Source organism: Leptodactylus fuscus, chromosome 4 (assembly GCF_031893055.1).
Source record: "Leptodactylus fuscus isolate aLepFus1 chromosome 4, aLepFus1.hap2, whole genome shotgun sequence".
NCBI classification, from domain to species: Eukaryota; Metazoa; Chordata; class Amphibia; order Anura; family Leptodactylidae; genus Leptodactylus; species Leptodactylus fuscus.
The window spans coordinates 206,869,574-206,895,472 of record NC_134268.1 but is presented as its reverse complement, the minus strand read 5'-3'; the positions used below and the strand labels follow the sequence as shown (position 1 = coordinate 206,895,472).

The 25,899-nt window shown below is 42.6% G+C and overlaps 1 protein-coding gene across 3 annotated transcripts in view; it reads left to right on the top strand.

Annotated features, from left to right (window-relative positions):
- The window catches only part of MALRD1 (MAM and LDL receptor class A domain containing 1), a 305,716-nt gene that overhangs the window by 57,263 nt on the left and 222,554 nt on the right, over positions 1 to 25,899 (top strand). For all 3 annotated transcript variants that reach the window (XR_012715476.1, XM_075271657.1, XM_075271658.1), the window contains 5 exons: positions 12,705 to 12,865; positions 17,478 to 17,570; positions 18,337 to 18,457; positions 20,986 to 21,117; positions 24,276 to 24,382. Coding sequence is in view for 2 of the 3 variants with exons in the window: in XM_075271657.1 (XP_075127758.1) it covers positions 12,705 to 12,865; positions 17,478 to 17,570; positions 18,337 to 18,457; positions 20,986 to 21,117; positions 24,276 to 24,382 (614 nt within the window). In the remaining variant the exon portion in view is untranslated. The remainder of the gene's footprint in view (positions 1 to 12,704; positions 12,866 to 17,477; positions 17,571 to 18,336; positions 18,458 to 20,985; positions 21,118 to 24,275; positions 24,383 to 25,899) is intronic.

The window sequence follows — 25,899 nt, the reverse complement described above, 5'->3', positions numbered from 1 at the left end:
GATGAGAGACTTCTAGACCAGGTTCTGGGGATAATATCACTCCTTAAGGAGAGAGCACCTTTGTAGCTGAGTTTTCATTAACAGTTTTGCTGTGCACACCGTTCTATGTCTTCATACATACATGGTGTTCTATCAGGTTTCTGCTGCTTATAATCACATTAAGGCTGCAGCACATTTTACATTTGTCTCCTAGGCAGAGGGCCTGTACAATAAGCAGCATTCTACCCCCTCCCCTCTCCATTATAACTAGTTTATTTTCTTTACATGTTATTCTGCCAGGAAGAAATGTACAAGAGCAAACAAATAGCTGAGAAAAGCCCAAGTGGCCATCCTATAGGGGATCTAGGAACACTGGACTGCAGATACAGGGCAAATACATGCAGGCATGATACAGGAAGAGGACAATCTATGAGCATAGTCAGGAAAGCTGCTGCTGTCTGGGAATAATATCCCCTCTGTAATCACACAAGCAGTACAGAAATCAAGTAAAACACATACACATTAGATATACCTGTGTGGCCGAAAATGCACTGTCTACAACGCGGTGGCCCAGTGGTTAGCACTGTAGCCTTGCAGCACTGGAGTTCTGGGTTCGAATCCCGCCAGGAACAACATCTGCAAGGAGTTTGTATGTTCTCCCCGTGTTTGCATGGATTTCCTCCCATACTACAAAGACATACTGCTAGGAACAATGTACATTGTGATTCCTATATGGGGCTCACAATCTACCTGAAAAAAAGGTTCCCTGGTGTTGTAAGAAATAAACACAACATAAAGTTTATAAGCGTAATACCATAGAACTGTAAGGGCAGTAAATAAGCTTCACTCTACACTATTGTATGCTTTTTCTATTATGCTAAGTCTGACTTGTGAAGACGTCTTCTGTGATTTCTTTTGATACGTGGTAAGTAGGGTGACATGTACAAACAGGTTTGAAGGGTTCTTTTGTAAATGCAGGAAAATCGCCTGAAATAAGAGCAACAATTTCATCATTTGCAGCTATTATATTCTCCTGATGGCAGGAGTAAATGGGACGAGCAATTACGTGTAAGCCCTGGCCTATATTCTATCACAGACTTTGCAACAGAAGTCCAGACATTTGTTTCTTTTGACAAAATCTTATAGAACACTTAAAGGGAATGTGTCACCAGTAAACTATCTATTTTTTTTTTAATCATGTTTTTATGTTAAACATATTTTTTAAGATTTATTTTAATGCCATTATATTTTTTTTAAAAAATCTATTATATCCTGCAATTTTCACTCTGACCATTAAGCCTAATAATAAACTGACAATTGGTTTTAACAGTGCAGAGGAGAAGTGGGATTAGCAAGGATAAATATTTTTTAAGATTTATTTTAATGCCAATATATATATATATTTAAATCTATTATATTCTGCAATTTTCACTCTGACCATTAAGCCTAATAATAAACTGACAATTGCTTTTAACAATGCAGAGGAGAAGTGGGATTAGCAAGGATAAATATTTTTTAAGATCTATTTTAATGCCAATGTATATATATTTTTAAAAAAATCTATTATATCCTGCAATTTTCACTCTGACCATTAAGCCTAATAATAAACTGACAATTGCTTTTAACAGTGCAGAGGAGAAGTGGGATTAGCAAGAATAATTAAAATATAACTATATGTACTACAACAATGTGCTAATATATGGCATGCCAAGAAACAAACCTATCACGGTAAGTGGTGGTTGGACATTTGGCCTCCTGAATTACCCATTCACTGCAGTGATTTGGTTCTTTGTTACTTGATTTGGTAATATATGATCTGACACCTATTTGTTTGTATTGTTGTATGTATACATTTGTATCTTGGCCGTATTGTAGCACATTGTCTTAGTCATTGTATTAAACATTATATTATAATTATTTTTGCTAATCACATTGATATATTGTGGATAAAGTATAGGGTTAAAGGGATTCTATCATTAAAAACACGTTTTAAACTAAAAGCACGTAGGAATAGCCTTTATAAAGGGTAGTCATCTCTTATCTTTATCTTGAGGATCCGCGCAGAATTTTTCTTTATTCTTCATTGTGATCACGGGAGCGTTCCCTCTGTGTTCTGAGCACAGCATTGTCATCCATTCCAGCGCCGCCTTTCTTTTGCTCCGTCGGGCATTCTCCTCCTCTTCTTCTTACAGGATACCACATAATGGCCGATGGAACAGTCGACTGTGCATATCCATTGGCCATTTTGTGGTGGTGTCCTGTAAGAAGAGAAGAGAATGGCTGACGGAGCAGACGAAAGACAGCTCTGGAATGGATGACAATGCTGTGCTCAGAGCCCCCGTGATCACAATGAAGATTAAAGGGATTCTACCATTAAAACGTTTTTTTTTGTGTGGATAAGACATTGGAATAGCCTTTAGAAAGACTATTCGTCTCTTACCTTTAGATGTGGTCTCCGCTGCGCCGTTCCTTAGAAATACCGCTTTTTACCGGTATGCAAATGAGTTCTCCTGCAGCGATGGGGGCGAGCACCAGCACTCAAACAGTGATGGGGGCGTCCCCACCACTGCCAAGTGCCGCCTCCTTCATCCACCGCGTCATCTTCAATGTGTTCTTCCGGTGCAGGCTCGTAACTTCTAGCAGAGCAGAGCAGACTGCACAGGCGCACAGGCCACGGGAAAATGGCTGCTAACAATACTGTGCAAGCGGCCATTTTCCCATGACCTGTGCGCCTGCGCAGTCTGCTCTGCCCAAGGCCCGAGGCCTAGAAGTTACGATCCTGTGCCGAAAGAAGACATTGAAGATGACGCTGCAGACGAAGAAGGAGGCGGCGCTTGGAGACACTTCTCTGGCAGCAGTGGGGCCCGCCCCCATCGCTGTGAGAGAACTCATTTGCATACCGGTAAAAAACGGTATTTCTAAGGAACTGCGCAGCGGAGACCACATCTAAAGGTAAGAAACGAATAGCCTTTCTAAAGGCTATTCCGATTTCTTATCCACAAGGAAAAAAAGGATTTAATGGTAATTTTGGAAATCGCGGCACGTCAGCACAGCAGTTTGTACCGTAAAGTAGTCATGGGATTCACTATTCACTGTACTGTAAAACGCCAGCAAATCGTGGCACTTCTGTCCCGTGGGACCCCGGCCTTAGAGTTTAGATTCAGGTTCGGATCTGACACCCCTACCTATTACACAATAGTAAACAGTTCACTATTGAATATGATTGAGCTGCAGTACCAGGCACAGACTACGGCAGAAGGTGGCACTGCTGGCGGGGGTAAAAAAAAATAAAAAAAAAATCTGACTTTTTTCACATTCCTTTTAATCCAGGAATTTTGAGGCCTCATACTGACAGTATTTGCATGAGCCCAAATATATATCGATTTCCTGTCCCGTACTATAATGCTTCCCCCCACCGCAGTATATAGAGTGAAACCTCTTAGGGACGACCACCCCCAGTATGGCCCTGCTTTAATACACAGACACAACTTTTTGGATTTGTTTATGCCATAAATACAGCGATTACCCCTCCCCCTTCCCCGAACGACCTCCGCAGACACATTACCCTAATACTTGCCCTGCAAAAAGTTCACGTTTATTTTGGAAACGCAAATCATTCAGCGATGACAGGCAAGTCTTAACCTGACACGGAGGCAGCGCATCCGAGTCACTTCCAAGAGCGGTATTAGTATTCATCCATTATCATATTCATGAGGAAGTTAAATACAGAATTATTTATAGCACTCAAACAATAAGAACACGGGCGGGCGGGGGGGCGTGCGCTCGGCTCAGCTACATACAGCACAAGAACAAATAACGGAGATGACATAGACTCCGGCGAGTTCACTCATCGACACCGCTGTTTAGTTGCTTTACATTTGTAAATTCTATGCCTAGGCATTACGTTCTGTGTAGTCTGAGAAGCCGGAACGTCGATAGATTATTGTCGGCAAATGCGCCTTGTAAGGAAGTAGTCAGGAAGAGAAATGGAAGGGAGTTTAACGGAAGCTAAATGATCTCTGAAAGTGCACGCGGCCTGGAATTGATTAGCGAAATAAGCGGCTTGATGCATAAGCGTACCAATAACATTTCCGAAATGTTAATCGTCGCGCCTTTAAAGTTTATCTGCTGCGGAGACTGCCATAAGATAATGCTCGGCAAGCACGCCGCAAATTATTTTTCCTGCTGCGTATGATAGCACAACAGACAAAAATGGTTTTAACGCTTAACCCCTAAATAGGCTTGTAAAATCTGATCGTCCCCGCGTTGCATAGACGCAACGTTATCCGCAGCGGAAAAAAAAAAAAACGCTGCGTTTTACAGTACTGGCAAAGTGAATGGGATTTTGTTTAATCTTGTCCCCATGTTTCGAAGAAAACCAAAAAAAATCCCACAATGGCCACATCAGCCTCATGAAAAAAAATCTTTCCCGACTCTAAATATGGCATTGGACTGGAACCCTGGATCCTATCCCCCCAAAAATTCTATCCCCCATATCCTATGATGTTCTCATATTCAAGAAAGTCATCCAGGCTCCTTTTGAACTTGTAGAATTTCTCAGCCATCACTGCAACCTGGTCTCACCGCTCTCACTGTAAAGAATCCCCACCTATCCCCCAGCATATAGCTCGGAGATCCTCAAGTCATGGCGGCATTGAAGTTCTGAATTTGGATTGGTGGTCTTTAGAGATGAGCGAACACTGTTTGGATCAGCCGTTCCGAACAGCACACTCCCATAGAAATGAATGGAAGCAGCTGGCACGTACACTTTGCCGGCGGCCGGTCGCTTAACCCCCCGCGTGCCGGCTACGTCCATTCATTTCTATGGGAGTGTGCTGTTCGGAACGGCTGTTCCAAACAGTGTTCGCTCATCTCTAGTGGTCTTCAACCAGTGGATCTTTACTACATAAGATCAGAATTTGGATTGGTGGTCTTCAACCAGTGGATCTTTACTACAGAAGAGCAACTTCACTTTGCAGGAACAACTTCGGCAGGGAGGTTGTTCCCGCCATCTTGGAGAACTAAGCACAGATCTTCTGTGGATATAGGCTTGTCCAATCCATCTGTCTCTTTATGTCATCCCAGACAGACTGGATGATGATGAGATCAGGGCTCTGCGGGGGCCGGATCATCACTTCCAGGACTCCTCCTCCAAAGGGCAAAGGTCACACCAAATATTGATGGGATTGACATTTCTCTTCTCTTCATTTTGATACCTGACGAAAATAAAATACTCAAGCTCAGGGAAGGGGCAGACAGACAACCAAAACACCCCCTCCCCTTCTCCAGCATGTACTGCACCCAAAAACTCCGACCATTTTAATTTTTGAAATTTTCCAGTAGCTGCTGCATTTCCCCCCTCGGATTATACTCGAGTCAATAAGTTTTCACAGTTTTTTGTTGTAAAATTAGGGGCCTCGGCTTATATTCGGGTCGGCTTATACTCGAGTATATACGGTATATATATATATACACTTACCGGCCACTTTATTAGGTACACCTGTCCAACTGCTCGTTAACACTTAATTTCTAATCAGCCAATCACATGGCGGCAACTCAGTGCATTTAGGCATGTAGACATGGTCAAGACAATCTCCTGCAGTTCAAACCGAGCATCAGTATGGGGAAGAAAGGTGATTTGAGTGCCTTTGAACGTGGCATGGTTGTTGGTGCCAGAAGGGCTGGTCTGAGTATTTCAGAAACTGCTGATCTACTGGGATTTTCATGCACAACCATCTCTAGGGTTTACAGAGAATGGTCCGAAAAAGAAAAAACATCCAGTGAGTGGCAGTTCTGTGGGCGGAAATGTGTTGTTGATGCCAGAGGTCAGAGGAGAATGGCCAGACTGGTTCGAGCTGATAGAAAGGCAACAGTGACTCAAATAGCCACCCGTTACAACCAAGGTAGCCAGAAGAGCATCTCTGAACGCACAGTACGTCGAACTTTGAGGCTACAGATGGGCTACAGCAGCAGAAGACCACACCGGGTGCCACTCCTTTCAGCTAAGAACAGGAAACTGAGGCTACAATTTGCACAAGCTCATCGAAATTGGACAATTGAAGATTGGAAAAACGTTGCCTGGTCTGATGAGTCTCGATTTCTGCTGCGACATTCGGATGGTAGGGTCAGAATTTGGCGTCAACAACATGAAAGCATGGATCCATCCTGCCTTGTATCGGTAACGGTTCAGGCTGGTGGTGGTGGTGTCATGGTGTGGGGAATATTTTCTTGGCACTCTTTGGGCCCCTTGGTACCAATTGAGCATCGTTGCAACGCCAAAGCCTACCTGAGTATTGTTGCTGACCATGTCCATCCCTTTATGACCACAATGTACCCAACATCTGATGGCTACTTTCAGCAGGATAATGCAATGCCATGTCATAAAGCTGGAATCATCTCAGACTGGTTTCTTGAACATGACAATGAGTTCACTGTACTCCAATGGCCTCCACAGTCACCAGATCTCAATCCAATAGAGGAGCATCTTTGGGATGTGGTGGAACGGGAGATTCGCATCATGGATGTGCAGCCGACAAATCTGCGGCAACTGTGTGATGCCATCATGTCAATATGGACCAAAATCTCTGAGGAATGCTTCCAGCACCTTGTTGTATCTATGCCACGAAGAATTGAGGCAGTTCTGAAGGCAAAAGGGGGTCCAACCCGTTACTAGCATGGTGTACCTAATAAAGTGGCCGGTGAGTGTGTATGTATATATATATATATATATATATATATATATATATATATATATATATATATATATATATATAAATAGAGACATACCCCATTAATATGTAACAATCCACCCATAGTCCATGAGACCAGAGTGAACATATGGAAAGCATATAGCCTGTAATAAGAATAGTAATCCGGCAGAACATGTGCTTTTGTTTAAGGCCATAAAAGATGTAAGCGTTACGTTCCTTTAGAAGATTATATCTAAGTGATAAAGTTTATAACCTAGAAAATATCAGTCCTAATAGAAAAGAATGATTACAGACAATATATATTTATAGGGAACCAATATATTTTATAGTCCTAGCAAAGTGTGGGCTGAAACGACGAATATTACTGATGCTTCTATCCTATAAACTGGTATATTCAATATAAAGTAAGCGTGATTCTATAAATTATTGTTATGGCATATACAGTATGCTGCAGAGAACTCAGGTTTGTTCTCATTTCTATCCAACGCTCAATCTCTAGTAGAACTGTCCAATACTGTGAAGGACCTATAGGCAATAGGAGACACTATGGGCTTCTGTATAAGGGCTCTCCATAAGTTCCATTGGTGGATGCACACATGTCCAACCAGTACTCCTTTAAAGAATGAGGTGCAAGGCAGCCTCAGTCTCTTGATTGATGGGGTCCCAGTAATTAGCAACTTTGGATAGGAGATAAGTTGTTAAGAAGGGAAAACTCCCTTGAATAGGCATTGCAGGCATTGAATAGGCATTTCCATTGGAAAGCAGTACAGTAATGTACTAGTCATGGCGGTCGAACAGATGACACCTGCACTGGTCATGAGGCTGGTGCGGGCCACGTAGCACTTGACTATCTCCAGCAGTCCCATTAAAATGAATAGAGGGGTAGGAGAGGTAGTCACTACCCAAAAGTCCCACTATTCAAAAATGGTGTGCATATGATCAGTGGGTGGTCCAGATAAAGGGTAACTTCATATCACTGGAATACCCCTTTAAGGACTAACAAACCAAATTGTGACTTGCTAGGAAAAGTAGGGACACACACAGATATATGGATATAAAAAAATACACCCAGCTGGTCATTCCCTAGGTCAGCGCCAGCATTGTACACCCAAGTCATAATGTAAATTAGTAATATGATAACATAGTTTGTAAGGCTGAAACTTGCATATGTCTATTCAGTTCAGTCGATTATCATATAATATTGATCTAGAGGTATGCAAAGACCCTATAGCACCAATTCCTGGATCACTGCCCCATCATCCATATAGACACCATCATGGATCCTACTGTAATACATGCTAATCCTTAAGCAGTATAGGTGACGCTTATTGGGATGCAAATAAATAAGAATATTGAATGTCATTGTGTAATGCCGTCACTATTTGCTTGCTGACGTACCGCTTTTCCTAGCAGTTTCTGAATACTGTTTCTTTAAGGATTGGTGTGCTCACTGCTAACCTTCCTTCGGCCAATCCCTGTCAGTCTGTATGTATATAAGTCTTCTTCTCTAGCTACACTTTGGCTGAGCAATATGTTCAGCTGTCTATTTCATGATCTGCTGTTTGGATGTGGATTGTGTTCTGTCTGAGTTATATTTCTACCTAATGCCATGGCTGTGGTCATGTCTGTAATTCTATGGATGTATTTGTCCTTCTGCCATGTATCCCTGTGTCCTTCTGTTAAGTATTCCTGTGTAGATGCATCTCTCCTTTTGTTTGCCCTGTTTGGACCCTTTTTTTGTCTCTCTGCCGTCTGATACTGAGTGGAATCCATGCGACTCTCAACTTTAACAAGATTCCCGATGCCGGCATTGGCCACACAGCCCCAAAGCATGATGGAACCTCCACCAAATTTTACAGTGGGTAGCATGTGTTTTTCTTGGAATGCTGTTTTTTTTTGGACGCCATGCATAACGCCTTTTTGTATGACCAAACAACTCAATCTTTGTTTCATCAGTCCACAGGACCTTCTTCCAAAATGAAGCTGGCTTGTCCAAATGTGCTTTTTCATACCTCAGGCGACTCTGTTTGTGGCGTACGTGCAGAAACGGCTTCTTTCTCATCACTCTCCCATACAGCTTCTCCTTGTGCAAAGTGCGCTGTATTGTTGACCGATGCACAGTCTGGTTCTTCTCCTACCTTTAGAAGTCTTCTCCTTGCAGCGTCCCCGCGGCATCTTCCAGCTCTTCATTCACTCTGCCAGGCATCGGGCCTGGGCAGAGCCGACTGCGCATGTCCGCACTAAAAGCACTACAAGCGGACATGCGCAGGCGGCTCTGCCCAGGCCCAATGCCTGGCAGAGTGAATGAAGAGCTGGAAGACGCCGCGGGGAAGCTGCACGGAGAAGACTTCTAAAGGTAGGAGAAGAACCAGCGTTGACTGTATAGCATTCGGCCAATCAATGCTGGTTCTGCATCGAACTTTTCCATTCGAATAGCGAGTGGTACTCGATCGAGTACGAGTATTTCGAATACCGTAGTATTCGATCGAATACCTACTCGATCGAGTACTACTCGCTCATCTCTAGTAATACCCAATTGTCCATTTTCTAATACCACAACATAAGAATTCCTACACCAGACAGCTCTGGGGGATTGAAAGATCCTTAGCGAGCAATTACCCCATAGATAAAAAGTGATCTGCGAATTAGAAGCCATGATGATCGGCTTTGATATCGCACATAAGAGGTTGTCAAGGCCCGGCTAGAACATTACACATTAGTTCTTATTTCAGCGTTTAACTACCCCAAGCATTAAGCCATAAATCGGATCCCCCGAGAGTCTCCATATCTCATAGCTACAGTAAGAGCGTTGCTAATTTGACGTCCCTGCAGACAGACCCTCTAACCATGAAAACGGTTAAATATCCGGTTAACAGTGCGAGTCAGTGTGAGCTCGGACACGGTGATGGATTTCCTTGAGAGCTGGAGAAATTGACAGCTGCTTAAGTCATGCTCCTATATTCACTGCGATTCCACATATCGGAAGCCAGGACGGGCTGAGGCTACGAACATCTTGGAAGAGACAGATGTTGGAGCCGTAATGGGAAATTTCAGCACAAAAGTATAAAGTGTCAAATTATCTTTCAGTGGGTCTTGTTAGAAAAGGTCACAGGTCATGATTGAATCCCATAGAGTCATGGGCTGCGGAGGGGAGAAGACTGGGCAACTGACAGATTGGAACAGAGGACGAGCCAGCGGTCTGCTGCCGGAGATAGCACGCTGAGGTGCTGTGTGAATAGGAACTGTCAGGATGATCTTTCTTCTCGAAAAAAAATAAAAAAAACCTATGAAAACAGACGCCATTGCCAAAGAAGAGTGAAATAAGACCGGCGATAAAACCTGCACCTCCAGATAAAGCCGGAGTTACGGCTTCAGGAACGAGAACTGAAGGGAGACGCAAATATCCCAGTTTTGTTTGGCTATAAAAAGAGTCGACCTCATAAAACATTTATTTTTTTTATTGGAAGGTTATATAGCAAGTTATTACTTTGGATTGTCCGGTGTTCAGTAACTTTGGGCTCCGGAGTAATGAGAATACAATAGAGAGGTCACCTGGGGAACGCGATTCTGGATAGAAATAATAGAAATGTTATAAACTTCACATTTTTGATACTAAACGTTGGGATATTGGATTATCAGCAGGATTTTAGCCAGGAGAGTCCTGGAAAGTGATCTGGTCACTGAATAGCCCAGCTATAAGCTAAGCTCTGAAGGGAGAGGGATTCAGAAACCAGTGCTGCATTTCCCTGTAGTGCATCCGCAGGTGGAATGATAAATTACAATCTATCATTTGAAAGTAAAGTGATGGTCTGTATGCAAGTTGTGACTTCAATAGCAGACCTGGCTTACTTGCTGCCTCTGTATTTGGTTCCTCCTCCTACTTCTTTAAGCATTAGTGTTTACCCTGCTAAACTTCCCCCTTCCTATGCCTGTCTGCCTGTCTGTATTAAATTTGTTTCTCCAGCTCCAGTATGGTTGAGCATTGAATTCTGTTGCATGTATTCTGCTGTTTTTTGCTGCCTTCTGTCTGTCTAACACCTTGTTCACATCTGCTTTGGTATATTGTTCGGGGGAGTCTGCATGGGGATCCCCCCCCCCCCCGAACGGAATACCAAATGCACTGGCAAGTAGTGTATCAGTGAAACATGCGGACTCCATAGATTATAATGGGGTCCGTGTGCTTGCCGCAGGGAACATGCAGACAGGAAAGTACTTCACAATCTACTTTCCTGTCCGCATGACTCGTGCAGAGATCTCGCGGCAAGCACACGGACCCCATTATAGTCTATTCGGTCTGTGTGCTTTCACTGCACACCGCTTGCAAATGCGTTCGGTAGTCCTTTCGGGGGGGTCCCCATGTGGACTCCCCGAACAGATTACCAAACGCAGATGTGAACGAGGGTTACCTGTTTGTGAGTTCTGAGTTCTGTTCCTGATCTGTTTGCATAATGCTCTCTGCCCTGCTCTTACGCTAGTCTTGTTGTGTCTGTTTTTATCTCTGATACCTGTGACTTCTTGGTTTTCTGCAATTCATATAATACCTGATGTTATTGTCTGTTAGTGTCACCAAATCCGCCACATGTCCGTTATTTTAGCAGACATAATACGGGTGCAAGACATTCATGTCTTAGTTCGCGTCCGTTAATGTCTGGTATAATAGGCGTCCTGAACCAATTGTCTATACAAATTGCTTCCGCACTCATCCAGTACACAATAGTGGGCTAGAAGCGACTCGTACAGATAGTTGGCCCAGGGGCCGGGTATAAACCCCTATTGATAATGAGCATAGGAAATAATACAAATAAGACAACGCCTTTAATTTTTCAAACAAAATGTGAAACATCTGACTTTCACCGTCTGATACGTGTTCTATTTTCTATTGTGAACAGCATATTTTTCTTTACATTTTCCATTGCATCCCAACTGTTTTTGAATTTGTGTTGTACATTCATATTGATATACTGCACATATACATACATGTATTACAAAAACATGTATATACACAATACACATACAACACTGACATATCTTCATACACATTACACACATGTATTACAAAACAAGTATACAAAGAATACACATACATGTCACATTGTGATGTGAATGTGTGTGTAAATACACATTACACACAAAGTACATACACGCATTACACATACATTCACATCACACATAAATACACATAACAAACATACACACACATTCACATCACACATTATACTTTGTGTGTAATGTGTATTATGTGTGATGTGAATGTGTGTGTAATGCGTGTATATACTTTGTGTGTAATGTGTATTTACACACACATTACACACACATTCACATCACACATAAATACACATTACACACATACATAACATATACTCACATTACACACATTAAACACAATACACACACATTCACATCACACATAAATACACAACGCATATACAATACTTAATTTCGGCAGAGACACTGTATACATAGTAAGCAGAGGATGCAGCTTCTTTGCAGATTTCCTTCCCTATTCCTCTTCAGTCTGTCTCAGCAGAGCTTCTGCCTAAATCAATCCACATCTCCAGCTGTTGTAACCTGAACACAGACCGGAGAGGAAGGGGTGGGCAGGATCTCCAGATAATTTTATCCTGCCCCCCACTAAATTTCTCACTGACTGCTCCTATGGCAAGTGCCCTACCAGCTTCCCCCAGTTACACCCATCCAGGAGGTACTAGACGGACACCAGTCAACCCTGCTGGATGTATAGAAGAATCCTGTGGGTCACTTCAGCTGTCAAGGTCAATGGCGGCCATTACTGGTGGTAGTTCAGCCCCTGGTTTAGCCGTTGTCTCCATTTGAAACCATATTATTGTACATTTTTAGATCTCGGAATAAGTGTATTAGACATTATTCCAAAGCTTATAAGAATCTGAGTATGAGATAAGATGAAACAACATGGGCCTGAAGTCTATAGCAGCAGGCCATCTAGGACCCCAATGTTTTGACATTCCCGACATCTAACTATTCTGTTTATCACGGCAGGACATTTTCTGTTTGTTGATGGGAACCATAGCAATTTCCAGAAAAGGGCTTATCTAAGAAGCTCGCTGTTTCACAGGAGCAAAGGCAATGTCTGTCGCTTCCACTTCCGTTACATGATTAAGAAAGACCACAGTCTGAGACTTCTCCTCTACTCGGATGAGGTAAGAATCCATTAGCTGCCGTCACTCGTAGGCGCTTCTACCCAGCTGGAATTGAATGCCAAAGCAGGCGAACACCATTAGAACATATCAAATGATAGAAATATTAAGTTGTTTCTTCCCCAACAGTGTTCATTTGCTTTGAGACTTTTATAAAAAAAAAAAATCTAACCAAATGTCTGAGGACGAGAACAACGTGAAACTTTGTATATGTTTCATTATTTCGAGAGACCGAAAAGTTTTGGATTGAAATATCAAAGTTAAAGTTTCCCCACAAAAAGTTGATAATGTGAATTATAAGTGAAGGTCATTTTAGGACTGCTGGCTCTATTAGGGAGTTATTCACTCCTTTCTGGTCCTCTCCTGTGTCATGTGACCAACAATAAGACTCTCTATCTGACACTGTATCTTATGGGTGGACAGGAGGTCAGTTTCTCTATTCTTTCCTATGACACTCATATTAAGACTTTTTTATTATTTATTTATTTATATATATATATCACCATTAATTCCATGGTGCTTTATATTATTATATTAATTCCATGGTGCTGTACATTATTATATTAATTCCACGGTACTTTACATTATTATATTAATTCCATACGGCTTTACATTATTATATTAATTCCATGGTGCTTTACATTATTATATTAATTCCATGGTGCTGTACATTATTATATTAATTCCATGGTGCTTTACATTATTATATTAATTCCACGGTACTTTACATTATTATATTAATTCCATACGGCTTTACATTATTATATTAATTCCATGGTGCTTTACATTATTATATTAATTCCATGGTGCTTTACATTATTATATTAATTCCATGGTGCTGTACATTATTATATTCCATGGTGCTGTACATTATTATATTAATTCCATGGTGCTGTACATTATTATATTAATTCCATGGTGCTTTATATTATTATATTTCTTTACATGGTGCTGTACATTATTATATTAATTCCATGGTGCTGTACATTATTATATTAATTACATGGTGCTTTAAATTATTATATTAATTCCATGGTGCTTTACATTATTATATTAATTCCATGGTGCTTTACATTATTATATTAATTCCATGGTGCTGTACATTATTATATTCCATGGTGCTGTACATTATTATATGAATTCCATGGTGCTGTACATTATTATATTAATTCCATGGTGCTGTACATTATTATATTAATTCCATGGTGCTGTACATTATTATATTCCATGGTGCTGTACATTATTATATTAATTCCATGGTGCTTTACATTTGGGGGTTACATACGATACACAAAATATACAGGTAGATATAATACTAACAATGACAGACTGGCACAGTGGGGTAGAGGGCCCTGCCCACGAGGGCTTACAATCTATGGCGGAAGGGGGGTAGAGACAGAAGGAGAGGGGGAGACTGTACAGATGGCGGTGCGGTGATAGTGTTATTGGAGGTTGTAGGCCTTCCTGAATAGAGGAGTCTTCAGGGCCTTCTTGAAGCCTGTGATTGTGGGATCAGTCTTATGTGTCTTGGTAAGGAGTTCCAGAGTATGGGGGATGCATGGGAGAAGTCTTGGAGACGGTTGTGTGAGGAGCGGATGAGGGCAGAGCGGAGGAGGTCATTGGAGGATCTGAGGTTACGTGTGGGCAGGTTAGGGAGATTAGGTCAGAGATGTATGGAGGGGACAGGTTGTGGATGGCTTTGTATGTTAGCGTTAGTAGCTTGAACTCAATTCGCTGGGCTATGGGTAGCCAGTGGAGGGACTGGCAGAGGGGAGCAGCCGATGAAGATCGGGGCGTGAGGTGAATTAAACGAGCAGCACAGTTTAAGGTGGACTGGAGGGGGGTGAGGGTGTTTGCCGGGAGTCCATGCAGAAGGGTGTTGCAGTAGTCTAAGCGGGAGATTATGAGGGCCTGGACGAGCATCTTGGTAGTTTCAAGGGTGAGGAAGGAGCGGATTCGATGGATGTTCTTGAGCTGGAGGCGGCAAGAAATGTTGAGGGTTTGAACGTGTGACTTAAAGGATAGGTCAGAGTCCAGGGTTACCCCAAGGTATCGGGCCTGTGGGACAGGGTAAAGTGGGGTTCTCTCAAAGAATTAAATAGAGAAACTCTACATTTGTCAGCTGTAGAGTCTTATGGATGGTCACATGACACGGCTGAGGACCAGAAGGGAGTGGATAACTCTAATACAACCACTTACTATCACTATGATTATATCATGGGCCTTTCTAACCAACCAAGAATATTATTTTGGCCGACTTGCAAAGATACAGTTATATAAGAAGGCTACATAAATTACATCTCCAATTTATTGCTGATTGTTTTTTTGCCACAATTTTACAAATGATGGACCTTTGCTAGATAGACATACTGTACAATTATGTAGGTTACAGGACTGAGTCCTTCGGGTGACATTACTGATTGAATCTATATGAAAAGGAGCTTTTGGAGCAACAAGGGTGCAGCCATTGATTACTGGGTAAGGGTCAATGCCTTGTTGCTCTAAAGGGCTAATTTGCATATTGACAAAAACAATATCTTGCCAATGGAGGCAGCAATTCACAAGACGGAAACACTGTGTTATTCGGTCAACCCTAACTTATCAATTTGTGTGGTTGGATACTGGCAAAGTTATAGCTAGGAGATAACTTGCAGATCAATAGGGGTTTTGATTGCTAATACCCCAGTTGATCAGGAAAATGGGGGATTGTTGTGAATGGAACATTGGTTGACCAGCATCTATCATTTCAGTTGAAGATAGCCAATGGAATCAATGAACATGTGCACCACCTTCCCAACCACCACTCCATTCACAATAAGGGACAAAGTCCCCCATTCTTCTTATCAGTAGGGATCCCCTATGAGCTGCAAGTCATCCCATATCCTGTGGATAGGGGTAATTCAACCAAACAGGAGAACCGCTTAAAACAAAAGACAAACAATAAGCAGGAACACATAGAAACATATTTTGGCATATCACAAGTCCGGTCTTGCTGCTCGGCTATCTTCTTTTGAGGAAGTCCTGACCAGCCTGATATCCTGGATCCTTGGCCATCTATTTGTCTCAGCGCTCACGTCACTACTGAGGCCAACCAGCAAATTCAGTGGCCTAAGGAAGGGAATCGGAGATGTCACAGGTAGTGACGTTCCATGTCCTTCATTGAGGCCGCTTATTGGCCTCATGGGCAGCAGAGACTTCTGTCTGAAGACAATGGAGCTACAGGAACAGGCCACACTGGAAGGACACCAGAGCAGCAGAGAATGAAAAGTGGGCAATTACCCATGTCAACCATTTAGGTCACTGGTTTTATGGGTCTTTCAAAAAAAATTACAGCTGGCTTCTCATTGGTTGCTCAACATTTGTCATGTTCTATTTTTGACAAGTGTCCCTTTTTACGCATCCAGTTCCTGTCACAGTCTTAGGTTTTAGTGGGTAATACATGTTTCAATGACTGATATAGATGACTTCATATTCTTGGATATATTCCCACTCTCTTAGGAACCACAGAATACAAGTTTTGAGTGGAATCCATTATATGGATCTCCGATGTAATCCTCGCCTCCTATCGATGTTGTCATTTATTTACCTCCCCACTTGAAGACTCTCTCATTACCGTCCTCATCACTTTGTTTTTCAGGTTGTGATTGTTTACTGACACAAGGCTTCAGATCTTAATGATCAGATCTTGATTGCATCTTATTTAAGTCCTTAGGATTAATTTACTCCGAGATGAGTGTTTGTATAAATGAGACGCTCATATTCCAGTTTGGCTTTCCATTGATTTATTTTACATGGACGTAAGATAATTTAGAAGACTTGGAGTTGTAGTACGTATTAGGGCCCTCAGTTCTGTACAAGGGATATTGACAACAGGGCAAATAATTAGTCTAAGTGCAACTTTCAGAAGCCACCCACTAGTTATGGCTAGAGATGAGCGAACACTGTTCGGATCAGCCGATCCGAACAGCACGCACCCATAGAAATGAATGGAAGCACCAGGCACGGCGACCGGCCGCCGGCAAAGTGTACGTGCCAGGTGCTTCCATTCATTTCTATGGGTGCGTGCTGTTCGGATCGGCTGATCCGAACAGTGTTCGCTCATCTCTAGTTATCGTAGAATGTCTCAACGTGGGAGCCATTAAAAAATTAGGTTCTCAACATGGTCTCCCGAATTTCACATAAGTGTAAATTTATGTTTTGGACCACAACTAATTTCTGCCCCTTATAAAAAAAGTCACCTACTCGGCAGGCGGTATAACATCCTCAGGTTTCCACTTTAAGCAAATGAACATAGTAGGTTACACAAGAGAGGTTAAATGTTTGTTCTCATCTTGGCCAATTTTGACCAGGACAGGAATAGTTGGCCACAAACTCCAACCACCAAGCGATGGCTCATGGAAACATAGTGGCGCTTTGCTATGCCGTAACGTAACTCCCCTTCACTTATATTGTAGCTTCAGATATAACATAAAGTCTCTCGACTGTTTCCATACGTCTTGTGCTTGTGATCAGCTATTCCTGTGTCAGTCACAACTGCCCAAGATTTTGGAATATATATTTAATGATCATCATAGGGAGGTCAATATGTATTTCTGACATATTATTATCTTCTCAGAATGAAATAATACTTTTTGAACAAGATGTGTCAACCGAAGGTCGGTGGGTGGAAGGAGAAGTCTATCTGCCGGAGAGCTCAGAAAACCTGCAGGTATTGGAAGGGGTATCTACTGTCAGGACTCCGAGAGAAAGTCTGGGAGTCTTATGTTACCTGCCCACACATAAGTAATATCTAACAGTAGGTCTGATCTCCCCCTATTTTCGTACCCAGACCCCACTGATTAGAACTTGGGACATGTCACTTGAATAGACATCACTGTGCCGAGTATTCCGGTAAAGGGCTGTTCAACTCCGCGGCATGCCTTGGCTTTAGTGCAAACTATGTAACGGGGCCCCTCTTACTATGTGATATGTATAAAGCTGCTTTCTTCTTATGTTGCAGAGGGGTCTTTGGGACCCCCTGAGGCTCCTTGACCCTTAGGCATTGCTACCTCCGCACCCCTTAGGGCTAGTTCACATGGGCACAAAGGGGGAAGATTATGGCGCGTAATTCACGTCATAATTTGCCCCCTCATAATGGTGGTCTATGGAGACCACCTTTTCTCAGACTGGGCCACGAAGTTCACCTGTCGGCAGCAACCTCCAGTGTCGGCCCATTCATTTGATCTTACTCCGGAGGGGGAAGCTGCGACTGTCGGAAGCTGCAACAGTCGTGGCAGGAGGGTTTTGACCCGAGAGTGAAGCAGCTCCCCGGTGCCAAAATATGCCTATACGCTCCCTATGTGAACTTACCCTTATGCCCCTGGAAATGGCAGCCACATGTATCTAGTTATCTAACGCTTATTTTAGAAATAAAATAGACATAAATGCAAATAGAAACTTTACAATTATTAACATATCTACGTTATAATGTAAAGCTTGCTTTTGAAGGAACAGTACGAAACCTCACAGGGTTCATCGCCGTAGATGAATTCAAATGCACCGGCTGCAATGAGTATTCTGGAAACCCGAGTTCTGCGACTGGACCGCTCCTCAACGGTAAACCTGGTTTTAAGTTTCTAAAAAACTACAGTAAGGGTGCATTCACACTGAGTAAACGCTAGCTTATTCTGAACGTAAAACACGTTCAGAATAAGCGGCGTCTAAAGCAGCTCCATTCATCTCTATGGGAGCCGGGATACGAGCGCTCCCCATAGAAATGAATGGGCTGCTGCTTTCACTCCGAGCAGTCCCATTGAAGTGAATGGGGAGTGCCGGCGTATACGGCAAGCTCTGCTCATGCCGGAGCGTACACGCCGGCACTCCCCATTCACTTCAATGGGACTGCTCGGAGTGAAAGCAGCATCCCATTCATTTCTATGGGGAGCGCTCGTATCCCCGCTCCCATAGAGATGAATGGAGCTGCTTTAGACACCGCTTATTCTGAACGTGTTTTACGTTCAGAATAAGCTAGCGTTTACTCAGTGTGAATTCACCCTTATAGTAGCAATGAAAATTCCAGTATGTATCACCTAAGTGCCCGTGACGCTTCAAGCAGCTGACTTATGGGGGTCAGGGGGGTCCCGAAGGATGGGAAGAAGAATAACATGGAATTATTTACAATTGTGCTGTGTTGTATTTGGTGGTTTATCTGGATCTAGTCCCCACTAGAAACTTAGTCTGATGCAGCATGCCTAATGCTTAGTGTTTCGAGATCCCATGTGCATTAAACTGCAGATCTGACCCCATAGACATTCTTCTTTGATCTTGGGAACCCCACTGACCCTGCTGATCACTTGAGTAGGAGAAAGTTGCTATATCAATTACAGCGACCATGGTGACTATGGAGTTGTACAGTATGGACCAATGTAAATGATCATAAAGCACCATCACCATTGGCGTGGATGGTGAGAATTGGACCCAATCAATCTGGTGATGACCTATCCTAAAGAAGGCCCCTCAATTTTAACCTCTCCTCTGATTTATATGTACCATAAGTGAATGAATGCATGGTGGTCAAGACTCAATAGTCCACTGGGAAGAGGCCAGGGGACAGCTCGATCATCCCGAGCCTACTGTATAGGATAGGCCATAAATATCTGACCAGTGGGGGGAACCAACAGGTGGGCCTTGCATGGATTGGATATTTAAGGCCACTTCCACTGCCCAAACTATACACAGCATGGAGCTGGAAGCAAATGACTTCATGCCCCATACAATGGCTCAACTCCCATTGAAGTCACTATACAGGGACCAGAGCCTTCTGCTTCCCCCTGTGCAGTGCAAAGTGCAGCCATGGGTAGTGACCCCAAACAGCTGATCCAAGCAAGTGCATCATGTCGGAGCTCCATCAGACATCTATGGCCTATCCTAAACCTAGACCCCCAATAAAAATTCCTGGACAACCTCTTTAAATAAGAAGGTATAATCTGACAACATTAAAGGGTTAACTTAAACTATATTAGCATGATACTAGATGTGAATGATATTTTGTGGGCACCACAGGCGGATGACATTATTGGTAGCATATTGGAGGTAATCCTTCATGTTTCCGCACAGCGTGAGACGGCAGAGCTTAATATGTATGTAAATGTACAGATTATTATCTGGAGTCAATTAATTTGTTTTTTGGATCTTGCCACAAATTCTATAATCTATGGGAAATAGTGAACGTTGCTTTAGATTTAGGATAGGATCAGTCTATCGTCCACAAAGTTACAGTTACAAATTTTTGTGCCAGGCTCAACAATTTTCCATTTTTGTAAAGTTATTGGTTGGACTTTGTAGACTTTCATTCAACCCCATCTACTAAAAGCATTGGCATGGCTTGGGTGGGTCGGCCAGGGACACAGCAAAATCCATGCCAGCAAGAAACCGATGTAGATTTTCAACTAGGCACAAGAATGCCTAAAGGAAGAGCCTAGGTCATGATGAACACAATACATCTTCCACTGGCACAAGGGATATTTAGCAATCTCCCCTATATTTTCTACTAAAGAATCTTCTCAGTTTGATCCTCCTAAAGTCAGTGGTGGTGTTGTCACCTGGTCACTGAGGGTCCTATGTCCATCGCTTGAGTAGAGCATTGGTTACATTTGCATGCTCCTGGTCCATTATGGCTTGGCTTTCATCATCAGAACCATGGAGTGTCAGTGTGCATGCATGACAGTTGACCAGACACTTTTTATTACTTTTCCTTCTCTAAAGATCTCTTTTGCATATTGCCAAAAACAATATCTCGACAATGTTGGCACCAATTTGTAAAGGAAAACACTATTGATTCAGGGGACCCTAACCTATCTATCTGCAGAGCTGGATTGATGTGCCGAGTTCTGATGACAGACTCCCTATAATGGCAGGTAGCCTACGCTTCCAGTCTATAGAGGCCATAGTGGGGAACGGCTACCAAGAGGAACTCTTCCTTTTGAGGTCTCATCTCACTTGGGCATTACGTAGGCTGCCCATTGATTCCAGTAAGGATTTGCCATAACACGCCATAGTTGGGGAAACTGTATTGTCCTACCATTGGCATCGGAATGTTGACAACAATCCTAAAAACATAATTAATCATGTCCATTTTATTTTAGGATATCTGAACACATGTGACTTTGAGTATGGCTTTTGTGATTGGCAACCACTGAAAGACGATCATTGGGTCTGGAAAATGACGACTGGAAATAGCGATATTAATAGAGACCATACGACGAATAGGGAATATGGTAAGTAACACTACTGGCCACCAAGAGAGTCATCAACCCGATATCCCTCAGCCAACCCTATTAACTCTTTGTGCAGAGGCAAATGGGACTATTTGTTCAACAGGACCGTTTGGATGTTGAAGGCAGCTACACCTATCGGCCATATTAGCTCTCATCAGCCATATTTTACCGCCACCCAGTCAACCCACTGCTTCTCGGTTTTCCCAGAAAACCATCCATATTAACCATTTTTGCAGAGGAAAACAGACCATTTATCCATCCAGGATGTGTCAAGCCACAATCGCCAACTCATTTCTTCTCCCACTTGGGTTTCAATACGGCAGAAAAAATGGAGACATGAGGTTTCCGAATGTATTGTATTCAGATTACACTGTACAGAGAGGTGGAAAACACAATCTGTTTCAAAGGAAATCTTATCCAAAAACACCCAGCATTCCTCTATAACTGACTGCGCCAGTGTTAAAGAATAGAAATAAAATAACTTGTCCAATAAATTAGATATTACTGTGGGGGATCTGTTAGGAATATTCATCCTGTGGTTGCCATAGATGAATTCTCATTTATTTATGATCCTGGGGAGCTGTATTGTGAGCCAGGAATGACTTAGAAAGGTAAAAGCAAATGACTATAAATAATACAGCACCGAAGATCGAAAGCCAGCAGAATACACAAGACTACTTAATATAAAGTCTTCACTGGAGAAATGCAGATATCACAGGCTGGAGCTGACAAAACAAACTTCAGAAAGAAAAAAAAATAGAATTTTTTTACTCCAACTTTTTGTATTATCCAAGACATACCTGTGTTTGGAATTTCAGATTAGGCTACGGTTCAGGGAGTGTCCTTGGTGGAAGGTCTACATTGTAGGACCCAGGAGACACTCTTTGTCTATTCTTCCCAGGAGAAGCCTAAGGCTGAGTTCACATGGAGAGTGTAATGGCGGATTTTGGTGCCGCTCCCCGCGTCACTCTTGGGCCAAAACCCGCCTGCCGCGACTGTAGGAAGCCGCTTCCCCCTCCGCGTAGGCTCAAATGAATGGGCTCACTCCGGAGGTTGCGGACGCCGCGGCTCAACAAGCCGTGGAATCCGTCTGAAGAAAGGGCAGCCCGCTTATACGTTGCCACTCACGGAAAAAAGTAGCCTGAAGGTCTCCATAGACCGCCATTGTGTGATCCACGTCATAATCCGCCCCCTCTGTGCCCTAAGTGTTTTGGGTGCCAAATCTTTTAGGGTGGCCATGCCCTCTTTTGGAGAAATCATTCTACCATTTTGTGATGTGGGCACAAAGATGCTCTAGCCATACCCCTCTATGTGACCAAAACTTTCCACATGACCACAACAGAGTCTGCGGATCAGCATTTTCCAACTCTTCCAGCAGTCCAAGAAGTTAACCCTTATGTTAAGAGATTTCCAGATGTTGGCAAGTATAGTTTCAAGTAGAGTTAACATAAGCAATGTTTAGGTGTAAACTTTGAACCCCTATAAGGATCTTTATCAAGAATAAGTGTATTGCGTGACAATTTAAAGAAGACCCTAAACTATCTCCACCAATTCTTCATCCTTCAATAGGTGCTGATTCACTGATTCCAGCACAGTTGGAATTTTTTCTCTAGCCCCCACTGTTCCTGAGCAATCAGTGCTGTTAGTTAAAGCAGCTAATTAGACACTCTACTGTCAAGTGGGAGGTCCATGTCTATCTGCTCCATCTCAGGACCGCCCACATGACATTAGAGAACCTAATTAGCTTATTGGGTGCTAAAACTAACAGCACTGATTGCTCAGGAATGGTAAGGGTTAGAGAAAAAATTCCAACTGTGCCGGAATCGGTGGAACAGCGACTATTGAACGAAGCAAAGAGTTGGTGAAGATGGAGAAAGGTCCTCGTTAACATCCCCTAAATTAAGATATAGTCTATTTGTTTACACATTCATATATGCTCCTCCTCTTTGATGATGTCATTATTTAGAGGAAACCACATATGAATATTTACAGCTTTCTATAATGCCTTCCTATGTTGAAAATTCTTGTCCCCACTTGGAATAACAGCTCTGGAGGACAAAGTGCTGCTCTAGTATATAGAGCAAACTATGGTAAGTGCAGAAGACGGTTCCTGAGTGCGCGTGTGTCATGTTGTATTATATGGCACAGATACACTGTAATATTTATTTACCTAATAAGCCGCTCTCATAAATTATTCATTGGAGTCATATATTATACATGGTCATGATGTACAGATGTGGTTTACGTTTTAGGCTTATCTGCTGTCACCTCCTATAATTACAATAGCAAATAGTATATAACAAATAGAGGAGTCACACGGTATTTTCCAGGTCTTTCTTCTGAACCGCTCATACTGTATAAAACATTCACTTTCTCCTCCGTCCCCATCTCCAGAGACTTCACCTCCTTCTTACACAGTCTGATCTTACTGCTAACTATCCCAGGACCGGTATACATCTCCTACGTGTGATCCCGAGCCTTGTTACTTAATTATAGATAATATTATTAATATTACATGTTCAGGGCTCCCTCCTGACATTGTATAATTTAGGATCTTGTAGAACAAGAGCTCAGAAATTTCTTAAAACCACTTAGATGTTCTAGGAATTTTTGCAATATGTTACTAGACCAAGAAGCTTCTAAAGTAGGTGAAATAGCCATAAAATCATCACATCTAAAATATACTATTACAGAGAATGTATCTGAAATAATAGTAATAACTTCTATGTACAGTATCTATCTATCTATCTATCTATCTATCTATCTATCTATCTCATATCTATCTGTCTATGTCCTATCTATCTATCTATCTATCTATCTATCTATCTATCTATCTATCTATCTATCTATCTATCTATCTATCTATCTATCTCCTATCTATCTCATATCTCTATCTATCTATCTATCTATCTATCTATCTATCTATCTATCTATCTATCTATCTATCTATCTATCTATCTACACCAGTATGTGTTTCTCAACACACCTCTTCTCTGCAAAGTCCTGCACAGATGTTTACCACCAAGTAGTTGTCTCCAAATGCTGCCTCCTCCCCTCCTAAGGCCCCCCCCTCCACCCCCTGCCGTGCATCTTTGGTATATTTTTGGTTAAGTATCCCCCTGCTGTATATGTAATAACTATTTCTTTTCACATTTTAGGGCACTTCATATACTTTCATGATGACTTTACACCAGGAGACAAGATTCCTTCCTCACAGCTGGAAAGTAACTTTTTGGTGAAGGCTTCCGAGGGAGCTCAATGCCAGGTAGTTTGCTGTGTGTTGACGTACATTTGGATATATGCATAATAAGTCAGGGGCTGGGAAACGATCACCTACATGAAAATCAGGATTGAATATTTTACCTTGATCACGATTAGATCATATTTACATGGTCTCCATCGTAGAGTCCATGTAAGGGAATCGGAATAGGAGCAATTCCCCAGTAGCTGCTGGAAACCCTGGGAAAAGAGCCCTAAGCTGAAGCCCCCCACTATCCCTTCCTGCTTGCCTGGTCCTATCCTATGTAATAAGCGGCAACTTGGAGACGGGCCCTTCCTATATACGTGATACACAAAACGCAGACAAGGTAAACAACAACAGGGAGGTCATCTAGCCAGGGGTCAGTAGCAGTCCTGCGATGCAGTGTCAAAATCAAAAACCAAAAGAGTAGTCAATCGGGAAAGCCAGAGGTCAAGAATCAGAATACAAGAAATAATAGCAAGAGAAAAGCCAGCACGCACAAGGCAATAGCAAGCACCAGTGTGAATGTGAGCCAAGAATAAATAGGGAGGAAGAACCCACCCTGGAGTTGAAAGGCAGATAGGCTGTCAATCAAGGGGCAAGGCTAAACTTAACTATTAGAGGAACAGAGTGAAATGAAGGTGAAGGCAGACAGGCGTGGTGGAAAAATCAATTACAGAAATAGAGCTGTGTTCACACAGTGCAACCAAAAATTCTAAGCTTGGCATGAAACTGCACACACCTCCTGCACCGCAGCATGTGAGCAGAGGGTGGCGCAGTTACCCAAACAGACAGAGATGTTACAGTCCACCAAAAATTGTCCATCTGCATGGAAGACTTTTTCAGTTTAAAATCGACGGACAGCCAATGGACTCCATTGTAGTCAACGGGGTCCACCAATCTCCGTGTTTAACTACTGCATCAGCGGACCACCTCTCCATCCCCTGATGGTCCCAAACAATGGAACTGCAATGATAGTGTGAACCTAGTGTAAGGCTTTAGGGAATGATTAGTATACCCTTCTTTTTACACATCATGCTCCCTATTTATAAGCCACTGGATTTTGGTTTCAATTATTCACATATCAGTAATCCGGAGTCATAGTGACATATCCTTTAGCCAATGGCAGTGTGAGACAGGATAACAAGGATGTAAAGAAATTAAAATAAAATTGCCGCAACCCGGTGGAGGAGACAAGAGGATGGAAGTAGTAGCGGCACTGGCTGTGCCTCTGATCCCACTCCAGGGCCGGACACAGTCGAGGGGGGTCCTGCAGCTCTACTGGATGGTGGTTGTAGTAGTAGTAGTGTTTCCCCCGGGGCACTTCTAGTTGGGAGAGGGGATCTCTCTACTCTGAGCCAGTGTGATGATGTTCAGAAGGGCCCTTGATGGTGATGCAGGCAAACGACTCAGGAGTCCAGGTTGCAGTGTAAACCAGAGAATTAACAGGAACAACGGTTTCACCAGCAGCTTGCAGATGGGTTATAGATACAGTTCAGTTCCCAACGCCTTGGTCAAAGGAGGTTGGTCAGGGATAACAG